Raw genomic sequence first — 20,681 nt, forward strand, 5'->3', positions numbered from 1 at the left:
TAGGGCGATGGAGACTACGGTCCCACAGACGGTGCAGCAGGCACTTGCTTCAGCCCTTCGTCCCATATGACGACAACTAGTGGGTTTCGCCAAGCGACATGGCTTCACCAAACCGTGGAAAAAGAGAGACGAGGCTTCAGCCTCGGGTCATCCTTCGGGTGTCGCTGCCACTTGGCCTCTCTCGCAGGCCTTAGCTACCTTGCCGGCTATGGCGGACTGTTCATACACAGGGGGCTAGGCCTCCGCTGAGCGTAGGGTCCATGATACTGACACAGACACGGACACTGGTACCGGCACGGATACAGCCAACTATGAGGATCGCAACCCTCCTAAGAAAGCATAATCGGCGCGGCCCAAGAGCCTTGCGCCGGCTCATACCCCTTTACCATTGTCCCGACAGCAATAGTACATCCCAGGTCACAGGACTGGGCGCCGCCTACGGCTGTGACAGCCTATATTCATGTGCATTTACGCATGGGTTTCCCCAGGGTAGTGCGGAATGGTTTGCGGTCGGAATGCCCTAGACCCGGCATCCCGTATCAAGTGGCGGAAACGCCGGAGATAGACCCCAACCTTCTCACCTTTCTGGAGAAGTTCACGGAGCAGGCTTTGACAGGGCTTGGAAAGGGTGTCAGGACAAGATGCTGGATGCCGTCGGCCCCTTGGCTAAGATCTTGGAGATGGCCTTAGTGGCCAAAGGGACCTCTGTCATCATGATTTCAGACCTGCTTGCCGGATGGGCCCAAAGAGCCATCTGCCTTTTAGGCAACGCTAATTGTGCCGTTTCGGCGGAGGGGAGACAGTCGTTGCTCATGAAACTGGATTCCAATCTAGCAGAGCTCGCGGACGCGGAGCCGGGACCCTTGCAGAGGGCCTTCTGTTTGATGACAGGTTCTTCAAGTATGCCTCCAAGTACGTAGGTACCTTTACGGCACTGGACAATGCCCAATCGGGCATCAAACGCGCTTGAACCAGGGTGTTTTTCCCATAGAGGCGATTCGGAAGGGGCAGAAAGGACGTTGACTCCACCCGTGGAGGGACCTTCTACCCCTCCCGTAGGAGGTTCAGCGAGACCGGATACCAATTCGGTGGACTTACACAGGACGCCTGGGTCTTGCAGACGGTTCAAGGCTTTTACTGGGAGTTTTACTCACATCCTGTTCAGTCAGGCATACGCTTATCTCTCTATTCCGATTTTTTCCCCCCCATCGCAGGTTTCTGCAGTTCAGGTGGAGGAACCAATGGTACGAAGATTTGGTTCTGCCGTTCGGGCTCTCCTCGGCTCCTTGGTGCTTCCCCACAGTGACGGAGCCGGTAGTGGCGTATCTCCGAGAGAGGGGTATTCGCCTCATTATATACCTAGACGGTATACTGATAGTGGTCCAGTGCCAGCGGACTCTTTTGCGGCACCTCCAGCTGACCATGCCTTTTTTGCAGGATCTGAGTTTTGTGATAAGCTCCAAGAAGTCGGTCATGATTCCCTCTCAGGTTATGGATTTCCTAGGGTTCACGGTGAAATCGGTGATAGCCCAGTTGTGCCTTCCGAAGGACAAGCTGAAGGATCTAAAGAGGGAGATCAGGAAGCTGCTCAGCCACACTGTCTCTCTCAGGGCCCTGACAAGAATGGTAGGGATTCTAGCGTCCTCAGTTCAGGCGATTTTTCCGGGCCCGTTGCATTACAGGGCCCTGCAGCAATTGAAGATCAGACATCTTCAGAAGGGTCTCTCGTATTCAAACAGCATTCCACTCACGCAGGAGATGAGGACGGAATTGCAATGGTGGTTGGGACACGTCGATGCTTGGAACGGTCGAGCAATCTTAGGTTGCCTTCCGGAAATCACGATAGAATCCGACACCAGCCGTTGGGTCTGGAGCGCGCGTTGTGGCGACATCTCCACAGGAGGGAGATTGTCCCCGGAAGAACTTTCCTTTCATATCACCTGTCAGGAGCTGCTCGCGGGGTCGTTCGCGGGGAGAACGTGGTCCCTGAAGCAGACAGCCTGTTGTCTCCACCTGCGTCTGGAGAATGTCCCGGCAGGGGGATACATCAACAAGTTGGGAGGCACGAGGTCGTCCATGCTTGTGCAGATGGCCAAGGACTTTGGCATTACTGCCTTCGCGACCAGATATCGGTCATTGCGGAATGTCTCCCGGGTCAGTCCACTCAGGTAGCGGATTGGTACCCGAGGTACCTCAGGGACTTCAGCGACTGGAAGTTGATCCCGAGGATGTTCAGGTGACTAGAGGGGATTTGGGGTCCGTTCGAGACGGATCTATTCACGTCGAGGCTGCCGTTCCGAATCCCTCGCTTCTGCGGTTGGAAGCCGGATCCGTTGGCGCACGCGACGGACGCTTTTCTCCAGGACTGGTCACAGGGGGTGCATTATGATTTTTTTCCCCCTTCTTGCTGATCCCCAGAGCGATGCCGCAGGTGTTCAGGCGGAACGCAGAGGTGGTCATGATGACGCCTTGGTGGACGTCGCAATCTTGGTTCCACAAGCTGAGGCTGTGGCGCTGCGACCTACCCAGACTCCTCCCGGAGTCGATGACGTTGTTGCTGGGCCCTCCTCAGGAGAGGCACCCTCTGGTAGCGGAGGGTAGACTTCGGCTGATAGCCTGGTGGCTTTCAAGCAACGGTGGCAAGTGCCAGGGATTTGAGCTAGGCTGCAGATTTCATCAAGCAGGCCTGGGCACCTTCCACGAGGAAACGATATTCCTCGGCCTGGAAAAGGTTGGGTGGCTTGGTGCGTGGAACGACATCTGGATCCCGTGGGGGCCGAATTACCCCATATGCTAAATTTCCTGACGGATGGGGCATCACAGGGTTTGGCCTATAGGTCGGTCAACAACTTCAGATCTGCCATTTCGGCTGGCCATGTCCAGCTGGATGGGAGGCCGATTGGTATGCACCCGATCGTTTGCATATTGCTGGCAGGCATTAGAGTGGAAAATCCTCCTAGACCGATATATTCCGGTTTGCGGGACGTTATTCGGGTTTTGGACCTTTTGTCAGATGGCCAGCGAATTCGCTTCTATCCAGAAAGCAGTGGTCGGCCAGGCTGGCCATGTTACTTTATCTCTAGGCTCGCAGGAGATCATCGGATGTACGGGCGCTGGCTGTAACAGGTAGAGTATTTTCTCCGGAAGGAGTTTCTTTTTCAGATTGTTAGGCACACTCAGACATTATCTACACATGTTTCTTATAATGCATTTCAGGAGATTGAAAAGTTGTGTGTTGTGCAATGTCTAATGACTATGAGGAATGTACTGCGGCTATTAGGCCTCAGGGCTGTTCGCAGCTCTTGATCGCATTACGAAGGCCTTTCAAAGCAGTGGCTGCGGCCACCATTGCCAGATGGCTTCGCTGGGCTATGAGTGAAGCAGGCATTGACATCACCATTTTGGTGCGCATTCTGTCAGGAGTGCCATGGCATCGAAGTCGTTCATGTTGGGTTCCAGCATTCATGATATATTGCATTGTGCAGATTGGTCGTCAGAATCGACCTTCAAAACGTTTTATTATGAGCCGGTGGGGGATATTACCTCTGTAGTCTTTAATAAGCGTTAAACTAGCATAATCTGAAGCCTCCGGTCCTGCCATAGAATCACAAATTTGCTAGCATTCGCGACAAGAATTTGCAATTCTATTAAGGACACGGAGGCGAGGATTATCCCACCCGGCATGTATATGTGTATATAAATGCTTGCCCACCCAATGGTTACGGTGGTTACGGTCTCATATCCTTTCTTTCAGATTCTGATAAAAAGAGCGACTGAGGCTCAAAGGAGGCCAGGATATTTCGCCTGATGATGTTGTTTCTTCCCGTTGGAAGAGTTGAGGAGTTAATCCACGTTTTCGTTGGAGCTGTTCGCCGAAAGAAAGAGGAAGATGGCGGCAGGCTGAGGCCTCTTATGGACTAGGGGGGCGTGCCTATGTGTGAGACATGATGGGATATGTAGTTTAACTTTATATTGAATGAAAAGCAAGCATTTTCATTGGCTGCTGTGAGCTTCTAGTAAAGATTGAGAAGCATAATCCTCGCCTCCGTGTCCTTAATAGAATTGCAAATTCTTGTCGCGAATGCTAGCAAATTTGTGATTCTCCACCTCTTGAATCTCCCAGTTGCCAGAATGAATCCGAAAAACTCTACAATAGCTCCTGCAAACCGGCAGGTGACTCCCATCAGCCCTACTGCAAACCCCTGTTCACCTCCAGATGTGAGGTCACAGAGGCGCCACCCATCTGCTCTGACATGTGTTCCTCTTATTCCATGCTCTGATTGAACGGATTTTTTTCAAATTTACTATATGGTGTAGAGCAGGTATATTCAAAGTACGGCCTGGGAGCCGCATGCTGCCCTCCCGACCTTTTTATGAGACCCCCTGGTAAATAGCAGCACTGAGCTGATGTTTACTTGACAAAACACGAATATTCAGAAATCTATAAAATAGGCAAGCAAAAGACGCAAAGAAGGTGCCCTGCTCATCTTATCATTAGAAACACCTTAGTACAGCAGATTAAATCACAGCATTGAGATCCATTTATAAGAGATGAACATTTTCAAGCATGAACTTAGAAACATTCATGCCTCCCCTTCTGGACAACATTGCCATAAGTGAACCAAGAGGCAAGTCATTTGTCAAGTGCACCCTCTGTGTGGCCTAGGTTATTATTATTTGAGCAACATCATCATTTAATAAATAAAACACTAGAGAGGGTTTTGTACAGAACAGATTCCTGAAGTGATGCATTTGAAGGTGCTCTCATATGTGTAATGAAGAAAAGGAGGCAAAATGAAATAAAACAATTGCCTAGAATCACACAGTTTGGTCAAGTGGGGAAGCTGGGATTAATCCCGGTCTTCTGGTTTCACACTGTGCAATCCACCCACAAGATGAGTATTTGTTTTCTTTCCCACATTTTAAATCAAATCCTACGAGTCCCCTATAAGAAGACTTAATAGTTGTACACATCTTTTAGATGTAAAGAATATGTGATCAGTGGTGTAGGGAACCCACTCGATAAAGCCCAAAACACCAGTAACCATGTTAATTCCCGGTATCTGTGCAAAACCTCGGTGAAGATCAGAACTCCCTCCAGCGTGTGCGCTGGAGAACTCATGATGAAAGATGTGTACAACTAATAAGTCTTCTCATAGGGGACTCGTACTCTGATATTACAACAAGGATACATATACACAGAATAGGAGTTAATATTTTCGAATACAGGATAACGTACAAATGTTCCTGTGTACCGAAGATTGGACCTCTTGAATCCCCGTCGGGGCGGAAATACAACCGAAATTAAGGATCTGCACGAGAAGATTATAGCCCTGAAGAAGTCGCTGTGCACAACCGTAAAGTGCGACAAAACACGTGTTGGCTAAGGCTTTCTAGAATAAACAGAAGTGATTGTTCCAGCAAAGAATGAAGCATTTTGTTACACTGTTATTGATACACTCTATATATTGTTAGCTTGTGCTGGGGATTGTTGTTTTGTTCAAACAGTGGTTATCCACGCGAGGGGAGGAGGGTGGCTCTCCCTACCCTTCTGCACCGCAATCCATGCTCTTTATTAGTGTATACACACCAGCGAATTGCCCAGGAGCGCCAATACCCCACAGAACCACCTACCAAGTGGATCTTATATATAAATGGAACAGTAGCAGTATTTGTAATGTTCGGCAGGAATCAATCGATATATTGAGAATTGTTATTTGTATTAATCACGCAGATTACAGCAACAAACACACTTTAAGCCTGACACAGTCAAATAATTGTTAAAACAGACTTATGAATACATTACTGAATGAGCTAATCACAATTTCCTAATATGCAATAAGCTAAATCAAAATTGCCATTATTCTATCTGAAACTATGTGATTTATTTGTAAAACAATAGGTAAAAAAGACTTCGCAGGTAAAATCGCCTCAGTGGTAACAATTTGGGACAATGATATGTGGCTGGTTTACCTTCGGATTCCATGTTCCCTCCAATTCGTACATCGGTTTGTACAGTAGTCAAAATCTTAAATATTGCTTTTTTATTGTCCTTTGCAGGCATGAGAACCAGTATATTCTTGATATGTTGATAGGTAGGATCCATAAACCAAGTCCATATGTTTATATTTCTTTACTGGGGCGAGATAGTTCTCCCTGCAACCTCCAAGTAAAGCCTTTCAGTGTTGTTCAATTCCTTTAAAACAGTATCTCGGTCTCTGGCATGTTATGCTCTTTCATTACTTAACTTATTGAGAGGAGGTTTAATTCCATATGTCTATATGAGTTCTTTTTGAGTTTGGAGTAGATTAAGGATTTGAAAGTTGAAGGATGTTCTCCGACACATTCACAGAGGTAGTTTATTGCTGACCCAGTGTGAAGTATAGATGAGGATTTTAAGTTCAGTTCCAACTTTAAAACACAATGAGGGGTGGCGGTTCTAAGATGTAAAAGTTGCCTGTATATACATTTTCACGAGATCCAAGATGTTCTTGCTGTCAAAGACAGAGGAAGTATATAATAGTAGGGTAAGGAGCTCCGACTTTAGAGCTTCTACTGATGATCAATTGCTCTACCTCCATATCATTTAGCAAATCTCATTACTGATTTTGCTATATTGGTAGTTTTAGTGCTCTTGTTGTAAAATGGTTAAGCCAGGATAGCTTATTATCTATTGACACTTCCAGATACTTTTGCTAGTTGACAATTTCAATTGTGGCATTACCTCACTTCCATGGAACTTGTTTCCTATTCCACCCTTAAAATCATTATTTTAAGTATTTGATTGGTTAGCTGTTAACCTCTTTATTGGAGACTCAATTAATTTAACTAAGATAGTAGATATTGTAGGCCTTTCAGCCTTTGTGAATCACCAAATCATCGGCATAAGCCAGGTGAGTGATCCCCAGCTTTCCTAAATTAGGTGAGAATCCTTGTCCGAAGTTTAGAAATTCAGGTAGATTGGCTATATACAATGAAAATACAGGTGATGCCCGGATGCAACCCTGTTTCAAGCCATTCATAGTTTGCATTTATGAAGATGTGTTTGTGTGTAATTCCCTCAAGAAGTGAAAGCGGGTTGGAAGGATTCCCCTCTTAGGATGTCTGTTCCATAGTCGTCGTAAATCAACGTCATCAAAGGCTGCAGAGTAATCTAGGAACACACATATAAGGCAGTGTTGTTTTTTAACAATCATTTGGAAGTCGAGCCATGTGGCGATATTATCCACAGTTGAGCAACATGTACAAAAACTAGTTTGTGTTAGTGGTATTAGGTGCTGTTCTTTGTCCCATGATGTGAGAATGTTTAATACATCATTTGTGAAGAGTTTCCCTTCAAAATTAAGTCCTGATTTAGTTGGTGAACCATGAGATTCTTCTGCTCAGATAGTCCTACTCAACCTTTGCTTTGAAGAGGACAAACTGCAGTTTATTCATCTTCAGGGTGACTCTAAGAACAGTGACTTCTGGAGATGTAGAGTTTCTCTGTGGGTGTATCAAGGGCAGACGTGCTGTTGCGGGGTCCTGAACGGAGGGGTTTGGGCCATTTTTAGTCCCTGAATCTGAGGGTTTGGACTATCCCTTCAGTTTATCCACAGCAGGCTCAACAAAGGCAGCTTCCAGCGTAAGCCATGTATCGCTTGTCTTTTTATGGGCCTCCTTCCTGTAAATGGACAGCACTCTATTCACTGATATTTACTGTCTACTGTGGCCTGGAATGTATTGATCCGCGGCTTGCTCACCGCTCTGAGGCCTTCTGCACAGGGTTCTAGGGCAGTGCTTGGTTTCTAGGCCCTGGTCATTGTGGGAACTGCCATTGTCCACAGACGTCCCATTGACTCTGGTTCGGGTCGACTCCAAAAGAATGACTCCCATTAGAAGCTTGATTCTTCAGGGACTGCAACATTGAGCTGGCTGGGCTTACTGGAGGTGGTAGGGGTTATATTGTCATATACAGAATACACACAATGCCAGTGACTATCACATCTAATGTAAATGTGACTTTATTGATAGCTATGCAAAATAAGCAGTTAAATCTCGGCATCAGAACACCAGGAGGGGTGAGGGCCTTCTAGGCCCAAGATAAGGCCCCAGGCACTTTTATAGCACGTGGGAGCTAAATGCTTTATGAGATAGTCCTATGGCCACTGTTATACTATGAAGCAGTAGGGTTCACTGCTCTTCGCGCCTTTCAGGGAACTTCTATTCTACTATTGTTTGTGTCCAACCAGTCAAGGGAGAGAAACACAATATAGTAGTTTGTGTGTGACTTGCTTGCATAGTCCCTGTGCCCTAGTAGCTGTGGGTGCAGGCAGGGCCCCTCGGTGCGTTTGAGCCTGGGTGGCTGAGTTAAAAACAGGTAAGGACCCAACTGCTGCCATGGGCTGTAAACTGGAGACTGTGGGCCGGATTCACAAACTGCCCCTTGTAGTAGCAACATCACCTACTTGGTGGATACTTGGAGAAGGCATCGGTACTTGGTGGATACTTGGAGAAGGCATCGGTAATGGCCTTGTTTACACTCCTCAAAGACTTATCTGTGGGTACTGGAAGCAAAAGATCCTGGGGCACTTCTGTCCTGCAAGCCCTCTTCAGTGCCCCCCTCCTCTGACTATCACCCAAACCTTTGCAGTGTGAGGGTCGTTCTTGAGGCTAACTTCTCTTGTCACCCAGATCAGCATTCTCTGTAAGAACTTGTTTTTCACCTTTGTGTCCTCTGTCTCAAAACAGCATTGTCTGCTTCCTACATGAGGGATTGCTCCCTCCAAGGTGTTTTTTAGCCTTGGGTGGTAACAGGAAAACAGTAAGGTGTGATTTAGCCTTGGGTGGTAACAGGAAAACAGTAAGGTGTGATTTAGCCTTGGGTGGTAACTGGAAGTGTTAAACAGTAAGGTGTGATTTAGCGATGGGTGGTAACTGGAAGTATTAAACAGGGAGGTGTGATTTTGCGTTGGGTGGTAACTGGAAGTATTAAACAGTGAGGTGTGATTTTGCGTTGGGTGGTAACGAAGTATTAAACAGTAAGGTGTGATTTAGCGTTGTGTGGTAACTGGAAGTATTAAACAGTAAGGTGTGATTTAGCTTTGGGTGGTAACTGGTAGTATTAAACAGTGAGGTGTGATTTGGCGTTGGGTGGTTACTGGAAGTGTTAAACAGTAAGGTGTGATTTTGCGTTGGGTGGTAACTGGAAGTATTAAACAGTAAGGTGTGATTTAGCGTTGGGTGGTAACTGGAAGTATTAAACAGTGAGGTGTGATTCAGCCTTGGGTGGTAACTTTTTTGTTAAACAAGCTGCAGCTCATCCAAAATGCGGCGGCGAGACTTCTGCTGGGCATCCCCAGACGCATCAGCATAAGATCACAATTGGCCACACTCCACTGGCTGCCGGTGGCCCAAAGAGTTCAATTTAAGGCTCTGGTTCTCACTCATCGAGCCCTACACAATACTGGCCCAGCTTATCTTAGGGAAAGACACCTCAGGTCGGCTTCCCAACGCCGGCTGGTAACACCCCGCTTTAGGCGCACCAGACTGGGCGGTCAATCATTCTCAGTCAAAGCAGCTACCCTCTGGAATGCCCTTCCGTTCACTCTCAGGGACACCAGAGACCTTAGCTGCTTTAAAAAACTTCTTAAAACTCCCCTCTTCAATCAAGCTTACTAAAATAATGCTGCGCTTCTTTTCTGTGATTTCTCCGTGGTTATGCTCCGCGCCAGGATACTCAAGAGTAGTCGTGCGCGTAATAAATACCCATATAACATAACATAACAGAACATAACTGGAAGTATTAAACAGTAGGGTGTGATTTTGAGTTGGGTGGTAACTGGAAGTATTAAACAGTGAGGTGTGATTTAGCGTTGGGTGGTAACTGGAAGTATTAAACAGTGAGGTGTGATTTAGCGTTGGGTGGTAACTGGAAGTATTAAACAGTGAGGTGTGACTTAGCGTTGGGTGGTAACTGGAAGTGTTAAACAGTGAGGTGTGACTTAGCGTTGGGTGGTAACTGGAAGTATTAAACAGTGACGTGTGATGTTGCATTGGGTGGTCACTGGAAGTATTAAACAGTGAGGTGTGATTTAGCATTGGGTGGTAACTGGAAGTATTAAACAGTGAGGTGTGATTTAGCGTTGGGTGGTAACTGGAAGTATTAAACAGTGAGGTGTGATTTAGCGTTGGGTGGTAACTGGAAGTATTAAACAGTGAGGTGTGATTTAGCGTTGGGTGGTAACTGGAAGTATTAAACAGTGAGGTATGATTTAGCGTTGGGTGGTAACTGGAAGTATTAAACAGTGAGGTGTGATTTAGCGCTGGGTGGTAACTGGAAGTATTAAACAGTGACGTGTGATGTTGCGTTGGGTGGTAACTGGAAGTATTAAACAGTGAGGTGTGATTTTGCGTTGGGTGGTAACTGGAAGTATTAAACAGTGACGTGTGATGTTGCGTTGGGTGGTAACTGGAAGTATTAAACAGTGAGGTGTAATTTTGCGTTGGGTGGTAACTGGAAGTATTAAACAGTAAGGTGTGATTTTGCGTTGGGTGGTAACTGGAAATATTAAACAGTGAGGTGTGATTTTGCGTTGGGTGGTAACGAAGTATTAAACAGTAAGGTGTGATTTTGCGTTGGGTGGTAACTGGAAGTATTAAACAGTGAGGTGTGATTTTGCGTTGGGTGGTAACTGGAAGTATTAAACAGGAGGTGTGATTTTGCGTTGGGTGGTAACTGGAAGTATTAAACAGTGAGGTGTGATTTTGCGTTGGGTGGTAACTGGAAGTATTAAACAGTGAGGTGTGATTTAGCGTTCAGTGGTAACTGGAAGTATTAAACAGTGAGGTGTGATTTAGCGTTGGGTGGTAACTGGAAGTATTAAACAGTGAGGTGTGATTTAGCGTTGGGTGGTAACTGGAAGTATTAAACAGTGAGGTGTGATTTAGCGTTGGGTGGTAACTGGAAGTATTAAACAGTGAGGTGTGATTTAGCGTTGGGTGGTAACTGGAAGTATTAAACAGTGAGGTGTGATTTAGCGTTGGGTGGTAACTGGAAGTATGAAACAGTGAGGTGTGATTTAGCGTTGGGTGGTAACTGGAAGTATTAAACAGTGACGTGTGATGTTGCGTTGGGTGGTAACTGGAAGTATTAAACAGTGAGGTGTGATGTTGCGTTGGGTGGTAACTGGAAGTATTAAACAGTGAGGTGTGATGTTGCGTTGGACGGTAACTGGAAGTATTAAACAGTGAGGTGTGATGTTGCGTTGGGTGGTAACTGGAAGTATTAAACAGTGAGGTGTGATGTTGCGTTGGGTGGTAACTGGAAGTATTAAACAGTGAGGTGTGATGTTGCGTTGGGTGGTAACTGGAAGTATTAAACAGTGAGGTGTGATGTTGCGTTGGGTGGTAACTGGAAGTATTAAACAGTGAGGTGTGATGTTGCGTTGGGTGGTAACTGGAAGTATTAAACAGTGAGGTGTGATGTTGCGTTGGGTGGTAACTGGAAGTATTAAACAGTGAGGTGTGATTTAGCGTTGGGTGGTAACTGGAAGTATTAAACAGTGAGGTGTGATTTAGCGTTCGGTGGTAACTGGAAGTATTAAACAGTGAGGTGTGATTTAGCGTTGGGTGGTAACTGGAAGTATTAAACAGTGAGGTGTGATTTAGCGTTGGGTGGTAACTGGAAGTATTAAACAGTGAGGTGTAATTTAGCGTTGGGTGGTAACTGGAAGTATTAAACAGTGAGGTGTGATTTAGCGTTGGGTGGTAACTGGAAGTATTAAACAGTGAGGTGTGATGTTGCGTTGGGTGGTAACTGGAAGTATTAAACAGTGAGGTGTGATTTAGCGTTGTGTGGTAACTGGAAGTATTAAACAGTGAGGTGTGATTTAGCGTTGGGTGGTAACTGGAAGTATTAAACAGTGAGGTGTGATGTTGCGTTGGGTGGTAACTGGAAGTATTAAACAGTGAAGAGTGATTTAGCATTGGGTGGTAACTGGAAGTATTAAAAAGTGACGTGTGATGTTGCGTTGGGTGGTAACTGGAAGTATTAAACAGTGAGGTGTGATTTAGCGTTGGGTGGTAACTGGAAGTATTAAACAGTGAGGTGTGATTTAGCGTTGGGTGGTAACTGGAAGTATTAAACAGTGAGGTGTGATTTAGCGTTGGGTGGTAACTGGAAGTATTCAACAGTGAGGTGTGATTTAGCGTTGGGTGGTAACTGGAAGTATTAAACAGTGAGGTGTGATGTTGCGTTGGGTGGTAACTGGAAGTATTAAACAGTGAGGTGTGATTTAGCGTTGGGTGGTAACTGGAAGTATTAAACAGTGAGGTGTTATGTTGCGTTGGGTGGTAACTGGAAGTATTAAACAGTGAGGTGTGATGTTGCGTTGGGTGGTAACTGGAAGTATTAAACAGTGAGGTGTGATTTAGCGTTGGGTGGTAACTGGAAGTATTAAACAGTGAGGTGTTATGTTGCGTTGGGTGGTAACTGGAAGTATTAAACAGTGAGGTGTGATGTTGCGTTGGGTGGTAACTGGAAGTATTAAACAGTGAGGTGTGATTTTGCGTTGGGTGGTAACTGGAAGTATTAAACAGTGAGGTGTGATGTTGCGTTGGGTGGTAACTGGAAGTATTAAACAGTGAGGTGTGATTTAGCGTTGGGTGGTAACTGGAAGTATTAAACAGTGAGGTGTGATTTAGCGTTGGGTGGTAACTGGAAGTATTAAACAGTGAGGTGGGATGTTGCGTTGGGTGGTAACTGGAAGTATTAAACAGTGAGGTGTGATGTTGCGTTGGGTGGTAACTGGAAGTATTAAACAGTGAGGTGTGATTTAGCGTTCGGTGGTAACTGGAAGTATTAAACAGTGAGGTGTGATTTAGCGTTGGGTGGTAACTGGAAGTATTAAACAGTGAGGTGTGATTTAGCGTTGGGTGGTAACTGGAAGTATTAAACAGTGAGGTGTAATTTAGCGTTTGGTGGTAACTGGAAGTATTAAACAGTGAGGTGTGATTTAGCGTTGGGTGGTAACTGGAAGTATTAAACAGTGACGTGTGATGTTGCGTTGGGTGGAAACTGGAAGTATTAAACAGTGAGGTGTGATTTAGCGTTGTGTGGTAACTGGAAGTATTAAACAGTGAGGTGTGATTTAGCGTTGGGTGGTAACGAAGTATTAAACAGTGAGGTGTGATTTAGCGTTGGGTGGTAACTGGAAGTATTAAACAGTGACGTGTGATGTTGCGTTGGGTGGTAACTGGAAGTATTAAACAGTGAGGTGTGATTTAGCGTTGGGTGGTAACTGGAAGTATTAAACAGTGAGGTGTTATGTTGCGTTGGGTGGTAACTGGAAGTATTAAACAGTGATGTGTGATGTTGCGTTGGGTGGTAACTGGAAGTATTAAACAGTGAGGTGTGATGTTGCGTTGGGTGGTAACTGGAAGTATTAAACAGTGAGGTGTGATGTTGCGTTGGGTGGTAACTGGAAGTATTAAACAGTGAGGTGTGATTTAGCGTTGGGTGACAACGGAAAGATTTAAATAATAAGGCATGATTTAGAGCTGGGTGGCAATGAAAATAAAACATATAGAGACGTGATGTACATTTGGGTGGTAAGAGAAGATCTTCTGATTCATGGATGAAGTTCTAAGCCTGGAGGAAAATGTGTTGTTTTCCGCCCATGGGTCCGAGGTTGCAGGTCGCGTTTCCTCTACAGATCGGGGGTTTTTCCATTATGGCTAAGCTGTAGCTCAGACCGTTAAAGTGGTATGTTTTAAGTGTGTATCAAGTGCTAGACAGGCAGTGGCCTCTAGTCTTGACGCTCATTATTAGATAAGGACGTCACAAATTCGAATCACGAAAAGTGGTACATTTTCTTAGCGCTGCTTCCCACGAAATCCCCACCTCGGTGGTCGTCACGCAGGACATGGAAACACTTCCCACATAGGATCAAAGCAAACACAGCATCCTTCCAAACACACCCAACAAGGGCTAGCATGCTACTCATGAAGGCAATCGCTTCAGCGCCTCGCATAGGGGTGGTAAGCGCTATATAATTTTGCAACAGTACAGCACATTTGTGATACTCTAGTCTAAGGCAGAGAGTTTTGAACCTGTCAGGCTGCACCTTGCCCTTTCCAAATTTGTGAAATGCGGGTGAGAGTTCACGCTGCACATTCCTGTCCTTGCCCTGAGGCCCTGAGCGTGTTTTCCTGGAATACGCCGCATGCTCCTGCGTGCAGGCCTCTGATCTCTGGGAGGGGTGCCCTCTGCCAGCCCCCGGTCTGTGGAGCTGGCAGACCCATGGAGACCTCTGGGAGGCCTTGAACCCTGCACTCCCGGCGCCAGCGCCCCCTGCCGCCCCAGCGCGTCCCCTGCACCCCGCCTTGAACCCTGCTCTCCAGCCAGCGCCCCCTGCCGCCGCAGCGCGTCCCCTGCACCCCTGCCTCCCCCACTGACGCCTGTCTCTTCCCGCAGGGAGCATGGCGGGCCTCTGGCGGGCCTACCAGAAGCTGCTGTCCCGACACCCCTGGAAGACTCAGACCGCCACAGCTGGTAAGAGACACCCACCGATTTTACTTTCAACTTGTGTAATAACACTTTTTCACATTTAAGAAACAGCGTGTGTATTCTGCTGTGTGTGCTAAAATATCACTTAAAGTATACAATACAGAGCTCCAGTTGTCTCATGCACTGTCTAATCTCTCACATGGCACTCACACACAAAGGCACTGCCTACCAGCGTGGATTGCAGCTATTTCCAGTGCTCAGCCTCGGGTGAGTGAAGGGGGAGGAGGCGAGGGCCCCGTGCCTGGAGTGATGCAGAAACCCATCTGTCTGTCTGTCTCTGCCTATGATGCGACTCTTCTTGGAGTTTTTTATTGCTCAAATGGTTGTAATGGATAATATTTATATGTTTCCCTCGTCTTTATTGATTGATTTTGCTCAGCAGAAGGTGTCACTCATAGTCTTTGAAATATCACTCATAATTACACTGAAATTATGAAAATGTCACTCATGGCAATCTGAAACCTTGGCAGCTATATTATCAATGACGACACTACATGAAACGGGGTACAGCAGGCCTGGCAAGAACCCATCGAGGCACCTTGAAATCCAGCTGTGGAGTCACCCACTGTTGTACATATGCACTAGCCCCCCGATCATTATGTATGTATGTATGTATTTATTTTTGAGCTTGTAAAGCGCACTGCTACCCGTCTGTAGGTTTCCTGGCGCTGTATAACTCTGGGGAACCCGTCCTGGCTTTCCATGTGGGATGGTCCCTGCTGGCAGTCCCCAAGGTGGAGCCAGGCATCCCCGGAATTGATGGGGCCGTTGTGGAGATGAGGCAAGCTAATGCCCAGAGTTGCCGAGTGGAACCCCTGATTAGAGTAAGCACCGAAGCGAGAATTATCGAGTGTGCTGACCCAAGTCCACGACCCTGCCGCGTCAGGCATTGAACCCTGGCCCTGGGCCGACTTCTGCTCCTGGGTCTGCCGCCTCTAACCAGTGAGCCACACTACTCCACAATTATGCCAGCCCCCCACCCGACTACCTGGTGCTCTACTGATGTTTTGTGTATTTGTTAAGTCACCCGTGGGGGTATCCTGGCACTGAGTAAGGTGTGTGGGTGTAGCCTTTCCTATCTTAAGTTGGTTCATTGAAAAGCCCGGTCTTCAGTTTCTCGAGGAATTCTGCAAGAGAGGGGCGGCTCTGATGTAGAGTGTGAGGCTGGTCCACGCATTAGGAGATGTAAGAGGTCGCCCGTCCTCCTGATCGGGTTCTGTGTATGCACGGATGTGTGCGAATATGTGTGCGAGTAGGAGTCCTGCGGAGCAGAGGTGTCTGGGTGATTAATGGGATGAAATGCAGCTGTTCAGGAAGGTGGGGCGTAAGTTGTGTAGTGCCTGGAATGTGTGTAAGAGGAGTTTGAAATAAGCACATTTGTGTATCCGGAGCCAGTGATGTGAGTTCTGTGTGGGGTGTTGAGGATGAGGCTTGCTGCCCAGTTCTGGATGGTTTGCAGTCTTCTAGTGAGTTGCTTGGTGATCTTGGCATAGAGGGTGTTCCCCATAGTCCAACTTGCCAGTGATTAGGGTGTGACCAATAGTTTTTCAAGTGTTGCTTGGGAACCATTTGAAGATCTTCCTCCGCATCTTCAAGGTCTTAAGGCAGGATGCAGTGATGGCGCTCACCTGTGCAGTCATGTTCAGTTTGTTTTCAATGATTATTCTGATGTTTCTGGCATGGGTGCTGGGTATGGGTGTGGGTTCGAGATCGGCCGGCCAGCAGCTGAAGTCTCATGGTCAGATATTCTTGGCAAAGATCACTACTTCTGCCTTGTCGGTGTTCAGCTTGAGACCGTTGGCTTTCATCCAGTTCGCGACTTCTGTTATACACACAGTGAACTTGTTTTAAGTGTTGGAGGGGGGTCTTGTCCGAGCCGAAGAGTCTGAGTTGCGTGTTGTCGGTGTTGGAGAGGATGTTGATGTGTGTGCGGATGACGTTGGCCAGAGGGATCAAGTATCAGTTGAAGAGGGTGTGGCTGAGCGATGAATCTTGAGGCACTATGCAGATGCAAGGTTTCCGAGTAGAAAGATGCCAGGCTAAAAGCTTGTCTTCTGTCTGTTAAGGAGGAGCAGATCCAGCCGAGAGCAGGTTCTTGGTTGACAATCTCATGCAGGCACTTGATGAGGATGGGTGTAAGACCATGTCAAATGCTGCTGAGAGGTCCAGGACAATAGGGCTGCTGTGTCTCCTTATGGATGTCGTCTGTGGCAGTGATAGTGCTGTTTCTGTAGTGTGGTTAGGCCTGAATCTGGACTGTGTGGCTTCGAGTAGCTGGTGATTGCTCAGGTGGTTGTGAAGGCATCAGTTGATTAGTTTCTCTAAGACCTTTGCTGGGTATGGTAGGAAGGAGGTGGGTCGCTAGTTGGAAAACATGGCTGGCTCAGCGAATTGTTTCTTGAGCACAAGCATGACGGTGGCATGTTTCCAGGTGTACACTAATGTGGCTGAGTCGATGGAGGCATTTAGGATGGGTGTTAGTGCTTCGCTGATCGGTAGGAGTCTTTTGGTGAATGCCTGATGGGGGTAAGGGTCAGATGCAACCCCGATGTGGATGGTTTTCATTGTAGCACTGATTTCAATGGTGGTTATGGCGGGCCATGAGGTCACAGTTCATTTTTCGGCTGTGATGGGAAGTTGAGTCGTGCTGGTGATGATGTCCGGTTGAGGGTCGAAGGTGCTGCATATGGAGGTGATTTTGTTACAGAAGAATTCAGAGAGCTTGTTGCAGATGTTTTGTGAGGGGTGATGTTGCCGGAAGTAGCAGGAGGTGCAGTAAAATCTTTGATTATGGTGAAGATTTCCTGCTGTTAGTCTTGGCATTGATACGATCTGCTAGAGCTGTGTGCTTGGTGTTCTGTATCTGCTGGTGGCAGCGTCTGAGGGCTGATTTGAAGATTTCTTTATCTGCATTGTCTTGAGTTGTCCTCCATTTGTGTTCCAGTGGCTTAGAGTGGTGTTTTGTCAGCCTGAGTTGTTCTGTGTGCCAGCTGGTCTGTGGTCCAGCTCTTGCCTTTGGGTTGTGCTTGAGGGGAGCCAGGTATTGTTGCTATGTAGTGATTCAGCTGTTGAGGTTGTTAATGGCTTTCAGCATGTTGTTGGTGTGCTCAGGCCGGTGCGCGGAGAGGGTGGAAGCCCATTCCTCTTCTGTGATGCTTTTCCATCTGCGATGGAGGGTTCTGTTCATGGTAGGCCTTTGGTGGTGCAGGACGGGTAAGCTGAAATCTGATGATGTTGTGGTCTGTCGGGTCATAGCTGTTGGCTTGTCGACTGTGATATTGCTGATAGTGGAAAAAATCTGATCCAATAGATGCCCGACGGTGTCGGTGTGTTCAGTAACTTGTTGGGTGGGGTCAAGGTTTCTGAGGTTTTCTAAAAGGGCTTTAGAGTTCGGGTTGCTGCCGTCTTCTAGATGAAAATTAAGATCTTTTAGGAGGATGAAGGTGCTGGAGTTGATAATAAGGGTGGTGATGAAGTCCGTGATGTCACTGTCGAAATAGGTGTCAGACTAGTTGGCCTGTGTTGGAGGGTTCCGCCCAGGGAGAAGTTGTGATATTTTACAATTCCAAAACAGTGCTTGAAATGGATATATAGAAGTGCAGGTACTCTGTAACAGAGTACCTGCTTGTTTCTGAGAAGTGCCGGTACTCTCTCTCTCTCTCTCTCAATATTAAAAAGTTCCGGGTACTTCGTACTGGACAGTACCGGCCCAATGAAAGCAATGTTCCAAAGTGTAACTGTGGGAATAAAAGGTTCAAAACATAAAAAATAACTAAATAAAGCAAACAGAGTGAGAGCAAAGTGGGCAGATTTATTTTATTCATACCCAAACACATTTGTGCCACTCTACAGAGTTTGTCAGTGAAGCTCTACTTTTGTTTACTTCTCTTTCTTTGAATAGCGTTGTTTTCCGCCGGGCGGGGAACTAGGGCACCAGTGCTGGAGGCACTGCAACACGTGGATTGGAAAACAAAATGTGTACTGCGTCTCCGTGTTCAGGGAATTGGTCTTTTTACTATACTGCTTACATTCTGTAAGGATATAAGCAATGGACATTGAAATGGGTCCATTCCGTGCCCTGTAGTCATGTCCTTAACTTTTCAGGCAAAAGCACTCATTGATTTATGAATAGTGAGTGTAAAAGCGTTAAAGTAGCCATGTTTTTCCTGCTTACATTTCACATGCTTTACTTAATTTTGTATTCCCTATGAGTATTTTTTTTTTCCAGGATGATGTTACTTTTTTTTGTAGGCAGCATATTGCTCTTGTCTAGTGTGTAATTTAAATTGAGCCGCATCCAGGTGTTTATAGCGGGCACAATTGGGTTATAGTTGAGGCAGTGCAAGTTTCTCTCAGTGGGCGGTATGGTGTTTAATGGGGGAGAGGATGTGACACACTGGTCAGACGTACTGAATTTGGAACTGGGGAACCTTGTTCTGAAGGATAATTATTGTGAGATGTCTGCCCTGTCAGCACTACCCATAAAAGGGAGTCAGTGCACTCAACACAAGAGGAGGCTGTACCTCTGCACCCAGGGAGCGATGGGGGTCTTTGTGACTGCACCCAGGGAGCAAATGGGGGCTGTGTGACTGCACCCAGGGAGCAAAGGGGAGCTGTGCGACTGCACCTTGGGGCGGTGAAAGTGGTGCCACGGCAGGGGTGCACTCATGGGCGCTAGAAAATCCCAGGGAGATATACGCCCCCTCCCACAAGGTTAGTAGGTAAGTAGATTGGAGCTGTGCTTCCGTAGAGCTGCAGAAACTTTAAACATGCCTATTTCAAAGAGGAATATTATGCTAAAACAGGTTCCATTGATTTAGGGCTGAAAAGGAATGATTACGAGTAAAATAAAGTGCCGCAATAATGCCACTAAATTTACATTTTTGTGCCACTAAATTTGCACTTTTATGCCGCTATATCCTGGGGAGTCTGCCTTTTGTATCATTATGTTTACTCCCCCTTCTGTAGTACAGTGGTCATTGCTAGGCTAACTAATAATTGCTTTATCTAGCTTCAGCGGACTAGATCTGGGCAGGGCCTAGTTGAGCTAAAGTGGGATAAGGCGTTGGCCAGGTAGGAAACTTTTAAGGCCCCTTGGGAGCTGGTTGGAGATATTTGACAGCATTAATGTCCACTTGATTTTGCTAGTAATACAAGTCTTCCTTTTTCTCCGTAGTTTAACATCCCGGAAAAATAATGCAGGACAGTCTGGTTCCTGTATTGCAGTACCTGATACTGCTTAACTGATGTGGGGACTTCCTGGCTGCCTTTGCCAAGGATCTAAGGGCGTCCATTTCTGATGGATATATCTACCTGCAGATTCCTCACCTTTTGAATATCCCAATGTGCCAGCTCTCCACAGAAACGTTTCTTGACAGCTCTCCCACGTCGACAAGGACATCAAATGCCCAGGGCTCTACACACAGCTCTACGTGACCTCATTGCAGTCAGAAGAGGCCCTCATTGGCGTTCTGACGTCAGTTCCCCTTTATCTGTGCCTTTGATGTGTCACGTTTTTTTGATAGGCTCGCTATAGGGTAAGGAGTCTTTCGACAAATTCCCCAGAAATTGCTACGTTCTTGCAGGAAAAGTGACTCCATTGAGGAAATCTGATTTCAAGCCATGCAGAGAGTGTGAGGGTCAAAGGTCAATCACTGATTCTCATGATGATTGTCTTTGGTGTCTTAAGTCAGACCAAGACGTTGACACCTGTTTATCATATCAAAAGATGACCCCAAAGCCCTGAAGGACAGAGAAGCAAAAGGCAAGGAAGGAGAAGAGAGGACATCAGAAGTCTTGTCCTCATTCAGAGTTGCTGTCTCCCCGTTCATTGAAGAGGAAACATAAGAAGAAGTGGCGTCATGGTTCCTGACATTGGTCTTAGAGGGATGAGTCTCTGAGGTCAGTGTCTCCACGCCAGAGTCACATGAAGATCGAGATGAGGTGACTCCGGCCCATCTCCAGTAGCCTTTCTAGCATCGCTGTCGAGTCCAAGCCCACCACCAACCTTGCCTGGGGCCACCGGATCCAGAGGCGAAGGTAGATCCAGTTGCCCCTCCTTCTCCCCCTCCCCTTCCACCTCCTCCACAGGAGCAGGAGTATCTAACTTTTCCTGTTCCAGGGTTCAACCCTT

The 20,681-nt window shown here is 46.7% G+C and overlaps 1 protein-coding gene across 2 annotated transcripts in view; it reads left to right on the top strand.

Annotated features, from left to right (window-relative positions):
* MPV17 (mitochondrial inner membrane protein MPV17) overlaps positions 1–20,681 on the top strand; it is a 411,576-nt gene that overhangs the window by 41,956 nt on the left and 348,939 nt on the right. The window contains exon 2 of one of the 2 annotated variants that reach the window (XM_078647178.1): positions 14,456–14,533. In XM_078647178.1, the coding sequence (XP_078503304.1) occupies positions 14,461–14,533 (73 nt within the window). In that variant the 5' untranslated portion in view covers positions 14,456–14,460. Of the gene's footprint in view, positions 1–14,367; positions 14,534–20,681 lie in introns of those variants that run through there. The other variant, XM_078647177.1, reaches the window with a different exon arrangement.

The sequence above is a fragment of the Lissotriton helveticus genome, chromosome 6, assembly GCF_964261635.1.
Source record: "Lissotriton helveticus chromosome 6, aLisHel1.1, whole genome shotgun sequence".
NCBI lineage: Eukaryota > Metazoa > Chordata > Amphibia > Caudata > Salamandridae > Lissotriton > Lissotriton helveticus.